The sequence below is a fragment of the Prionailurus bengalensis genome, chromosome A1 (genome assembly GCF_016509475.1).
Source record: "Prionailurus bengalensis isolate Pbe53 chromosome A1, Fcat_Pben_1.1_paternal_pri, whole genome shotgun sequence".
Classification (NCBI taxonomy): domain Eukaryota; kingdom Metazoa; phylum Chordata; class Mammalia; order Carnivora; family Felidae; genus Prionailurus; species Prionailurus bengalensis.
In genome coordinates, this window is record NC_057343.1 from 88,762,556 (window position 1) to 88,774,247 (window position 11,692).

The 11,692-nt window shown below is 55.7% G+C and overlaps 1 protein-coding gene across 2 annotated transcripts in view; it reads right to left on the reverse strand.

Moving 5' to 3' along the window:
* Positions 1-1,630: 1,630 nt before the first annotated feature.
* The window catches only part of SNAP47 (synaptosome associated protein 47), a 54,714-nt gene continuing 44,652 nt past the window's right edge, over positions 1,631-11,692 (reverse strand). The window contains exon 5 of one of the 2 annotated variants that reach the window (XM_043584743.1): positions 1,631-6,047. In XM_043584743.1, coding sequence (XP_043440678.1) covers positions 5,901-6,047 — 147 coding nt within the window. In that variant the 3' untranslated portion in view covers positions 1,631-5,900. The remainder of the gene's footprint in view (positions 6,048-11,692) is intronic. The other variant, XR_006297918.1, reaches the window with a different exon arrangement.

Genomic DNA, 11,692 nt, shown 5'->3' on the forward strand with positions numbered 1-11,692 from the left:
AGGAGATGCAACCCACACCTCTTCCTTTGGGGGGCCTGTAGCTGGTGATTCTTTCCAGTTGTGGATGCTTTGGTTGGGGTCCCCAAGGGGCAGGCTCCCCTTTCTGGCATCCCTGGCTAGTGTCGGAGTCCACGTTAGTGGGGCTTCTCTTTAATTTCACACGCTCACCTTACACAGTGTGGGATTAGGGCCATTGCTGCCCCTACACCTCCCAGAACATCTGCCCCCGAGTCTCCCAACAAGGGTCAGCCCTCCGGGCACCTGCTGCACGGCCAGGCATGGGAAGAAAAGGCCACTGTGGGTGGGCACAGCCTTCTCCATGTCCAGCTGGGTTTCTGCACCCAGCAACCAGCTGATAGACACAAGCCCTTTGCTCATTCCGGGAAAGATGCTCCAAGCAGAAGGGTCAGCTGGGGAAAGTGAGTCACCAGTCCCCCATCCTGAGGGTGAGAGGAAATAGCAGAGGTGGGGACAGGAGATGTTGAGCAGAGTCTGAAGGACCCTGGGGCACCTGGTGGGGGAAAATGTGCCAGAGAGACAGGGTGGTGCCAGTGCCCAAGCTGCCCACTGGGAGAGCAGCTGCCCATGATGGCACACCAGCCACACTGAGGACATGCTTGTCCATGCCTGTGGGAGTCTGGTCCATGGGGCACAGTCTCTGGTCCTGCTCATAGCTCTCCACCTCTGCAGCCCGGGGGTCCTTACCTGGCAGCACAGCCTGGCTGTGCGTGGCTCTCTTGGGCTGGCAGGAGCTCCTGGGGCTGCAAAGCAATACCTTCCCACTGCTCCGGCCTGCTTGTGCTGAGGAAGCCTAGGAGCGAGACTGACCAGCCGTTTTGGGAAGCAGGACCACCCTTGCCTCCCGCCCTGCGGCTTTTCACTTTCAAAATGAATCAGGGAAAATTACCTCCTCAACAGGCCCACTGCTGTTCCAAGTTTCCAGATGGGTGCCAGAAGTTTGAAATATTATGTGGATGTGGAAATCAGTTGCAAATGTGAAAACTGACTACAATTTGTGTGTCTTTCAAGTTTTACTCAAACCTATGGCTAATAATTAAACTGGCAGCAATAAGGAGGGAGGGGGCTCCTCACAGGTGAGGCTGGTGGTCTCATGCCAGGGCTGACGCCCTGCCTCTGAGAAGGCATTTCATCAAAGTCCAAACCAAACCAAAGCCCCCACCCTAACTGACTGCATACAGTCACATTCCTTGTGTGTGCATGTGTCTGTGTGTTTGAAAATGTCTCCAGGATGTTCATCTTTTCCTCGGCTAAAATCTCTGTGTGTGCTCATTTGGGGCCTGCAGAGAAAATCACTTGTGGAATCCACATCAGTTGCTCCTCACTTTACTCCTCCCATTCCAAGCTCCGCCTTCTAAAGGACCAGGACCACGGACTCCCATCCGTGCAGCCTCTGAAGCTGTGGACCGCTGGGCACGGCCTGGGAATGGAGGTGGGGGGGGGGGTCCCCCAGCTGCGGCCACACTGAAGTCCAGGGCTGAGGAGGCCAGCGAGTTACTTCCTGAGGGACCCACACACCTTGGCGGGTGACGCACCTGCAGCCTGCATGCCCAGGGCGTGTTTAAAATTCAGAGAGTTGAAAGAATGAAATCAAAGCAAGAATAACAAATCCTGACACGTGAAATAAATGACACTGTAATGTCACAGTTTTGTCTGAACACATCAAGCCCATTTGCTCACAAGTCCTGGATGCTCTCTTGTAAGTAGCACAGCCTGGACATTGTGATATGTGTCACATGGCTCAAGATGAAGTAGTTACTTCTGGGCCTTTTATACAAAACCCACCTGTGCCTGAAACAGACCAATTAACTCAGGGTTGTTTTGTTTCAGAGTCAATTGTTTTTGATGAGATGTGAAAGCAGTTTCATGTCAGCGTGAAGTTGGTGCCATAGCTGCAAGGGTCTTGCGTTTTGCCCACCTTTATATGGAGTAAAACTGGACTCAGAGCATTTTGTGTTTTAGGAAGTGCAAACACCTCCCAGGGTGACAACAAACCAACATAGTCCAGCCCCAATCGTCAGTTAAAGGGCAAACACTAATATTTTGGTGCAGAAATAAAGCACATGGGTGACCTCAACCCCACAAATGGACTGAACGTCAGTGTCAGGGGTCAAGGCCCACATCAGGAAAGCAGAAAACAGGGTGGACACCACAGGCCCCATTGCTAACAGCCCGCTGCCACTGCTAAGCGTCAGTGGGGTCCTCATGACACCCTCCAGAGCATCTCCTCACCTGATGCAAAGAACTGGGCTCCAACCATCACACCAACACCCGAGCTGCCTGAAGATGGCCAGAGAGATCACCACCTGACTATTCACCTGCTTCCCCTGGTCCAGCTTCCAGAAGCAACTCAGTGTCCAGTCCCAGTTATGTCCTGAGTCCAAAAAGTGGGGCATGGCCAGTCCACCCAGACTAGGGAGCAGTGGGGGCTGGAGTTAGGGCACCAGGGGATGGGAGCAGTGGGGGTGGAGTCAGAGCACCTGGGGAGGGGAGCGATGGGGGTGGAGTTGGGGCTCCTGGGGAGGGGAGAGATGGGGAGTAGAGTCAGGGCACCTGGGGAGGGGAGCTGTGGGGGTGGAGTCAGGGCACCAGGGGAGGGGAGAGGTGGGGAGTAGAGTCAGGGCATCTGGGGTGGGAGCAGTGGGGGTGGAGTTAGAGCACCTGGGGAGGGGAGAGGTTGGGATTAGAGTCAGAGCACCTGGGGAGGGGAGCGGTAGGGGTGGAGTTAGGGCACCTGGGGAGGGGAGTGTGGGGGTGGAGTTAGGACACCAGGGGAGGGGAGAGGTGGGGAGTAGAGTCAGAGCACCTGGGGAGGGGAGCGGTGGGGGTGGAGTTAGGGCACCAGGGGACCGGAGAGGTGGGAAGTAGAATCAGGGCACCTGGGGAGGGGAGCGGTGGGGGTGGAGTTAGGGCACCTGGGGAGGGGAGCTGTGGGGGTGGAGTTAGGGCACCAGGGGAGGGGAGAGGTGGGGAGTAGAGTCAGGGCACCTGGGGTGGGAGCAGTGGGGGTGGAGTTAGAGCACCTGGGATTAGGAGTAACTGGTGTTGCAATTAGTGCCTGGTTTCATAGGGATTTTTGAAAAGGGCTGGCCTTTTAGGTTGCCCTTCATAGTTAGGGTTGGCCTGTGCCTTGGAGTCCAGTGGTTAAACAGGTAGGTGTCTGTCCTTGGTTCCAGCCTGATTTGGCAATGGAGTTTTGCTAGTGGAAGTGTGTAAGATGAAAAAGTTAACTCTGGAGTCAAGGTTAATAAGTAGCATAAAATGATCCTGATGTACCTTTTTTTTTTTTAACAGTCTAATTCTGCAGAGAACTGTTGTCTCCATCAATTTATGTATTCACGGGAGACAATGGCCCAGAGATAATGCCCTAACACTCCAGTGTCTTCAGTGCCACATACCTTGCTGGTGCTTGGGGTCTCAAGCATCCCCAGGTGCTGGAAAAGGAGAGGCTAGTTCTGGAGAACTCACCGGGAGTCCTGGCCCTGCTTTGAGTACTGTCAGTTGCAGAAGTCTGTGCAGCCCAGCCACCAGGAGATGAAGGGCAGTGGCTACCTCCAGCATGAGCGGATGCAGGCAGGACCGCCCTAGCAGGCCAAGGGTGGGACAGGTTTGCTTTCCTTCCGACTTCAGGGCTCTTGATGGCAGAAGTCACCTGGCCTGTGGCTCTTCCTCTGACTGCTGATGTGAGATGCACAGATACCCACGGAGTTTTGAGGAGCCTGGGGTCAGCATGTGTGTGTGTGTGCACATGCAAGTCCATGTGTGTATGCACACGTGTGTGCACTCTGAGTCCCTGGTGTGAGTCTGGAGTTCAGCTGTCACAGAGAACCACATGCTCCACCTCTAGGAACCTCGCTCCTCATGGGCTGTTGCAGGAACTGCAGCTTCTGGAGTTAGGGCAGCCTGCCTACCTGCATGTGCCCAGGGCCCAGGGCACAAACTGCGTCCTCCTGCCTCACTCCAAGCTCCACAGGACACGATCCCGCCACTGCATTTGGGCACAGCAGAAGCTCTCAATAACTGTCCTGTTGACACACGTACACATCTGCTGTGCCCTCCCTGTCCTCCCCAGCACTGAGCCTGAGAAGAAGGAGCTTCTGGGGCTGAGAGCTCCAATCTCACGGTGCCAGAAAAGTGCTGGGGCACTCGCTCACACGCCAGCATCAGACTGGGGGCCCTGAAAGCACAGGCCCACTTGTCATTCTGGAGGTTGGTAGGGACAGGCCAAATAAAGTAGACAGAGATGAGGACTATATCTCACCAAAAGTAACAAGAACCAGAAGATACCCATGAAGGTTATTTTCTAGACGTGCTACTTCCTGTGTCTTCTTGAACAAGCCAGCTTCCAGAAATTTGCGCACTCCTAGGTGACCCCAAATTCACATCCACACTGAACTGGAATGCGACATTAGCAGAAATGGCCACATTATGCAAAAGCTAGCCCTGGATCAGGGCGGGCCCTGAGTCAGTGACAGGTGTCCTTATGAGACAAGGGAGGGGGAATTTCAGTCAGCCATTTGGTGATGGAGGCAGAGACTGGGGAGACACAGCCATGAGCCCAGAACTCCTGAGGCTCTGGCAGTCAGGAGAGGCAGGAGAGATCCTCCTAGAGCCTTCAGAGGAAGCATGGCCCTTTGACACCTTGACCTCAGTCTCCTGGCCTCCAGACCTGGGAGAGAACAAAGCCTGCTGTCCTAGGCCCCCCACTTGTACTTCATTAGCAGCCCCAGAAAATTAGCACTATACCTGCACAGCCAGAGGACAGCCACAGGAGAGCCTATTCCAAAGCAGTCTGCAGGTGGCCCGGCCTGTGAGAGAAGGGCTCACCCACTTCCGCACTCTGCCCCCATCCTTTCCTGAGGGGCCCTCCCACTGGGATCCCAAGCAGAAAGCAGCATCAACATGTATCTTCAAAATACATTCTAAAACTACGGTATCTCTTCTATTTCTGGGCAGAAATGGGGCATCTAAAGAAAAAATCGACACTTTTTAAAATAGGTGCAATATGTATTATTTTCACACTTGGCTAAAAACTGGGCAGGGGAAGAACATTTCAGGTGTTTATAGGATGACCTTCAGATGTACTAGACTTCGGGTAGAAAATCACAGCACAACCAGGAAGGAACTGGCCTGTACCTAGAGAAGGACAGACTGAGGGCACTGGGGCCCACGCACAGTGGCCCAGAGAAGGGGGGGTCTCGGGCCTGAATGTGGTCCTGCAGAAGGGGCTCTGCTCACATAGCACACAGAGTTAGGGGGGCAGAGTCAAAAATCAGCAGACTTCTTTACCAGAGACTTAAATTGCCCTTTTGCACCAAGCAAAGACAGAGAAACAATGAAGACTCCGCTAGCTGTGCTGCTGGCCATGCAAAGCAGCCTTGAGCACTGGGGTCAGCTTCCAGCTGCTGTCCAGGCTCCAAGGGGCTCAAGTATGAAAGGGGAGTGGCCTGCAAGGAGTGGGGAGTGGGTAGGGGGAGCCCTGCAGGGAGGAGGAATGGGGAGGGAGGGCAGGGAGTGGGGTGGGGGGGGGGAACAGGGGGGAGAAGAGGGGGGAGAAGGGGGGGAGTGGGGGGGAGGAGTGAGGGGAGTAAGGGTAGGGAGCAGGGAATCAGGGCCCAGGACAGGTGGGAGCAAGAGGAGCTGGGGCCACCATGGGGGTGCAGGCCTCCTGGAGCTTCTCCTCCCCCCTGGGGGCCATGGTCAGCATCACAGTACACAGGGAGCCAGGCCCCTACAGCCCAGGCAGGCCTGCACCTCCCAGGGCAAGGCCTCCAGGTACCGCCTAGCCCTGGACCCAACTTCCCGGGCTTTCTGGTCAAGGAAGCGTGCAGGTGTTGAGAACAAAGCACTCAGGGAAGTGACTGTCATGCTTTCTTGTCCCTCTAAGTCAGTTTCTTTGCCCTCCGATTGTGCTTGTCGATGGTTAGGGTGGTCCGGTCCACGGCGGCGGTGATGTCATCCAGGGCCTCGTCCTGCCTCTCCAGCTCTGCCTCGGTGTCCAGGGCAAGACCCTTGAGTTTCCTCAGGATCTGCAAGAGAGGCACATGTGGCAGGGGGGGATGCCTTTCTTCAAACTCTCAAAAACAGTGTATCTTCCTGTCACGTTTATAGTGCTTAGGAAATGTTGTGAGTCAGTAGGGGTGATGAACACTTTGCCCTCCAGTCCTGGGTCTGGGTCTCAGCTGGGCCACTCAGCAGCATTGACCCCCAGGGCGGGCAGCAGGCTGGAGTTGACAATGCAGCCTGGGGTCTGTACAGTCACTGTCTTCAGTACCTGTCTGCACCCAAGGACCGAACCCAGACTAGCTGGAAACACAGGATTTACAAAGAAAAGCCAAACCACTTTCTCCTTTGTGTTTGAAACATTTCACATACAAAGCACCCAAGGGAGGTGAGATCGTGGAGCACAATCCTGCGAGCTGAGAGGGGAGGAGGGACGCTGACAGGCTGGATGGTGGCCCCTCACCCCATTTCTGTGGCTCAGTCACACGTCCAAAGTCTCACACGCTGTAAGAGCAGGCGTTTTACTGCAATTCTACTGAGACTACTTGCATTGTGAAAGGTACTTTAACTACGTGCGTGCTGAGCCTGGCTTTAAAACTTTAATATCCTCAAGCTGACAACAAAAAGGAATGATTTTAAGAGAAATCTTAATGACCAACTACCTGCAATAAATGTTAATGCCAGTTTCAGGGAAAGTCGGGTCAGGACAAAGGGCCTGCAGAATGTGAATCGTCGAGGAGCACGGGGTGCCTGTCTGCCCTCTCCCAGCGGGTCCATGGCCCGCAGATGACTTCTAAGTCCTTGGTCATGCAGGGACGAATGTCAGCAGTGACTAGCCCAGGGGACACAGCGGGGACCCCACAGGGCGCCATACCGCGCACTGATATCACCCCCACTGGCACCACCAGGTGACACCACAGCCTAGGACTGGCCACACCTCAGGGACAGCACACCAGTCCCCAGGTGACGTCTTGGGAGGCATCGCAAGAAGCCACCCTGCACTGCTGGCTGCCACACGAGGAAGAGAATGGAGGCAGGGAGGTGGCCGGGAGGATGAGCAGATCAGCTCCTTCCTCAGGAGCGGTGAGGCCGGAATGAGCTCACAAATGGGAGCAAGCTGTCAAAACTATAAAGCGCCATGTGAGGCGCGCCCGCCAAGTCCTGGAGGCTCAGCTGCAGGAGCACCGCGACAGCCTGCTTCGTGGAGGGGCCGGCGGTGAGGAGCACAGAGGTCGCTGTGACAGAGGCAGACTGGGCCCCTCACCTCTCTGCGAGCCCAGCATCACCCCCGGGAGCCCCGTCCAGGCACGGAACAACAAATCCTGACCCGAGGTAGCAGGCTCAGACACCAGCCTTGCGCGCCCTCTGGGAGCCGCTGAGTCACTGGAAAAACTGGACGGAGCTCTGGAAAGTATACTGTGGGGTCAGTCGGCTCTGAGGGACGGGCTGGATGACCTAATACAGGAGGTCTTTTCCATCGCGTTCCTATGACCTCACATGGCTGAGGCCCAAACAGCACAATAAACAGTCACCGCTCAGCACCGTGTGAGGCAGGTCCCTCTCCCACCAACCACCCCTCCCAGCAGGCCTCCACCTTGAGTGCACCAACGCGGCGCTCCAGGAGGTATGCACACACCATGTCCCCGGCGGGCCGGCCTGTACTACCCATGTGCACCCTATTCCACACCCACGAGGGGACCCCCTGTGCTGGGCCATCTATGTCCCTGTCAACCCCACCAAGCATCTTCCAGGACCAGCAGGATCTGCACTGTGAGCAGGCACAGGTGCACCTGTGCTGATGGCATGGGCTTTTAGTAAGGCAGCTACTGGCCAGATCTCACTGGGCAAGCACACAGGACACAGAACTAGAAAAGGAAGTATGTTGTCCTGAACCCAAAACCAGCTGGTGCTGTCAGACAAGCACTGCTAGTAACGCTATGGCGCTTGAGCATCTGGCCTCCTTCCACCCCGTGCCCACACGCTCGCACAGACGTGTGACTCTGGGGGCTGAAGCACACACCCACGACCTCATCCCGGTCAGCCCAGATCTGGGTAAGGACTGTGGGTCCCCTGCCATGCACCCCAACTGGTCTCTAAGAGCCTTTAAACTAGCTGTGTCTCAAACCAGGCCCAGGAGCTTGCCCAAGACCCTAAGCTCAGGGCCAGTCAGTGCAGCCCTGATGTGATGAGCCCACAGGGATCATGGTGTGATGACCCAGGTCATAGCACTCACACAGCCATGCGAGGGGGTTAGGACCCAGGCCTGCTCTCGTAGCCCTGAGCAGCTATGGCAGATGTCCTGCCTATGGAGAGCCACAGCTGGGACTTGAAATTTTCTAACGTGCACATTTTCAACAGTAAAAATGGTAAGTATTATGACTGTCAACAATGCACCCTATTTTACCCCATCAAACCAAGATATTCTCACTTCAGCGTGAGGTCAACGCGAACAATGCTAACGAGACACATGCTTTCATCAATTGCTGAATGGTGTACTCCCAGCACATCTCAAGCTGGATAAGCCACACTTCCAGTGCTCGGCGGCCACATGTGGCCCATGGCCATCATGCCAGGGAGCACAAGACCACCCCACCATGTGACAGCTCTCCCAACAGAGCCGCACCCCTTCGTGGCCCAGCGCATGCCTCTTGCCAGGATCCAGGACCGGCTGACTCGCCCGCAAACGCGGAGCATTCTGTTGAGTGTACAGTCCAAACACGGCACGTTCCTGTTGACTTGCTGGACTCTGAAAATGTCTCTCTGAGACGCCTTCTGTGCAGCCCGTGAGGATACCCTGGCCGGCCCGCCAAAACTGTGCTTGAAATGAACTGATACTGCAGAAATACGAGTGCCCTTTACAGCCACCATGTCTGCCAATAAAATTACTGAGGACACTGTCAGGCTAAGAGTGAGCCTCGCATGCTGGTGTGGTGTTCTTTCCCTTTAAGAAAGGGGCTGGAGACACTAAGCGGCACCATGTGCATTCCACAGAACACAGGGTGGAAAGAATGGGGAGTAGCAAGTCTGGCCAAACCTGAACAGTTGTTACTGCTGTGGCCCAGGATGACAAGCTGTCTCGTCAGCAATGTCTCATGCTGCCAGTCTCTGAAGGATCAGCAGGCCGCTCAGAGGAGCCATCCCTGGGCACTGTCTCAACCCGGCTCCACGGCTCGTCCTCAGGTCCCTGCCCCAGTGACAAGCCATCTTCCTGGACACATGTGAACCTACACAGAAATGACCTGAGTAAAAGCGCACTGAGTTTTGGGAGGAAGCAACTTTTGTAAACTACAGAGAAACACACAGTGCACACAGCACAGGCGAGGCACAGACAGACACGAACAGGCACTGCCGGGAAAGCTCGGTCCCCTCCGGCAGGGCACTGGGCCCACTCGGCAGCTTCAACAACCAGGAGAGATGCCTGGATGGCTCGGGCCAGCAGCGGGTGGCGCCACGTGGTCCCCAGGGCAGGGAAGTTACTGTGCTCTCTCTGTACTGGCCATATGCCAGGATGGCTTGTACCTCCCGACACCACGGACCGCGAGATAGTGGCGCAGATGACACTCTCATTCTGTTTATAATAAATGATGGAAAAACAGCTCATCCAGCAAGGAAGGTCCACTTACAAACACGTGTGTTTCAATGTAAGCCCCTTACCACAAGCTGTCAAGGTGTGAGAATCAGAGGGAGGAGGCAGAGGCCCAGATCCGCTGTGAGCCTCCAGGGCCCTGGTTGTCCAGCCTCCGGCTCCGACCACGTCACTGTGGCAGGGGAGGGACACAGAGCACAGAAGGATGGACCTTAACGTGTGCACATCTGCAATGTGCTAACTCACTGTCTGAAGAAGAAAATGCCTTGTTCTGCCTCATGATAAAACCCCAGGATTCAGAGTACCACTACATCAATATTGAGTACCTAAAGTGAGTTTAGTATTAGTGAGACTGTCTGCCCTGATCTTGTTATTAAGCTGACTCACTGAAAAACTGTGAATTTTCTTGCAGTGAGAAATTAGTAACCATTTAAGAACAGAGCTGGGATAAATCAAGCTGTCTGCAAGTCCAAATAGTTCTTCCAGTTGGGGCCATTAATATGCTATAGAGAAGGTAAAGAGGGAAGCACTGGCCTCCAGCACAGCCAAAGCTCTGGAGGCTGTAAAGAACATTCTAGGCTACGATCTGTCACATTCAACCCTCATAGACCACCCCCATGTCCCACCTCGTCCATTCTGCTGCATTCCTCGAGGCCCTGAGGGCTGTCTGTGGACAGCAGCACAGGGTTCTCTTCTAGGGAGGCCCCTCCTCAAGACTGCCTCCCTGTGCAGTGGGTGGAGAAGTGGACTCACCAGGATCCTATCCCGACAGTGAGACATGGGCAGCTGCGTTCAGGGATCCCTCAGCCCTCAAAGTGGGCCGACCGGCCTGTCCAACTCAGGGTCCAGGCAGGGCAGGCACATGGAACGCCGCCCAGGACTAGGGGGGCCCCGGGCACCAGCTTACCATCAGGTCACCATGGGATCCAAGTAGGACTCACCCCAGAATGCAAGAAAATAGAGGTAAAGGCCTAAGACCTGCATCCCACACGGAGACATGTTCAAGACCTAACTAGGGAAGGGTGTCCGTGTTCCTGGGCTGCAAGATGGCGGTACGTCCCAAAGTGACCTACACATTCACCACAATCCGTGTCAAATTTCCAGAAGCCTTTCTTCCTCCCCAGAAGGAGGAGGAATCTCCAATCCCTCCTCCAATCTGTCTGGAATTGCAATGAGCCCTTCAGGGCCAAAGCAACCCTGGAGAAGGAGACTGAGGCAGGAGGACTCACAGCTCCCCACACCAGCGTGGGAAGGAGTGTGTGGAAAATACTACAGGAGGAGTGACCCTGGTACCTGGGAGTGGCAGTGGGGCCCAGACATACAGACACAGTGAATGCACACACGTGGGCCATCCACACACCGTGTACTTGGCTGCAGAAAGTAAAGTGCAGGTGCTTCAAGACCATCAGCCGGAAAGCTCAGTGCGCAGCGAGGAAAGCCTAGCGTGGATGGACACACAGGTGACTGCACCTGAAGGAGGTTCCCAGAGCAGGTGACCTCAAGGAGCAGCACAGGAGGGCCACGGCCGGGAGCTGACACTGTACGGGACTTGGACACAACCTCACACTTACATGATGAGTGTTCACTACAACAGCACACACAGGGTAAAGTGCTGAGGTGCGCCATCCTGAAATGTCTGCACTTTAAGGTGTGGGGTTCCCTTGGAGCTGAGGCAAGAGGAAAGCATACACTCCTGCCTGGCTCCCCCTGCTCCTGCCCTGCCCACCCCACCCCAGCCCCCGCTCCACCCTGCCCCCCCAGCTCCTACCCTCCCTCGTAATTGCTCCTGCCCTCCCAACCCCACCCCACGCTCCACCCTGCTCCCCGCACCTCCTGTCCTCCCCACCCCACCCCACCCCACTCCACACTCCACCCTGCTCCCCGCCAGCTCCTGCCCCCCTCACTCTTGCTCCTGCCCTCAACCCAGGCTCTATAGCCCCTGCTCCTATTTCCCAATACCTGCTTCTGACCCTACCCACTCCTGCCGTCCCCTGTCCTGCGCTCCGCCCCCTCACCTCTGCTCCTGCCCCTGAGCTCCTTCCTCAAGCTCCTCTCTCCCATGCTACTCCCCTTTCCCCCCACCCC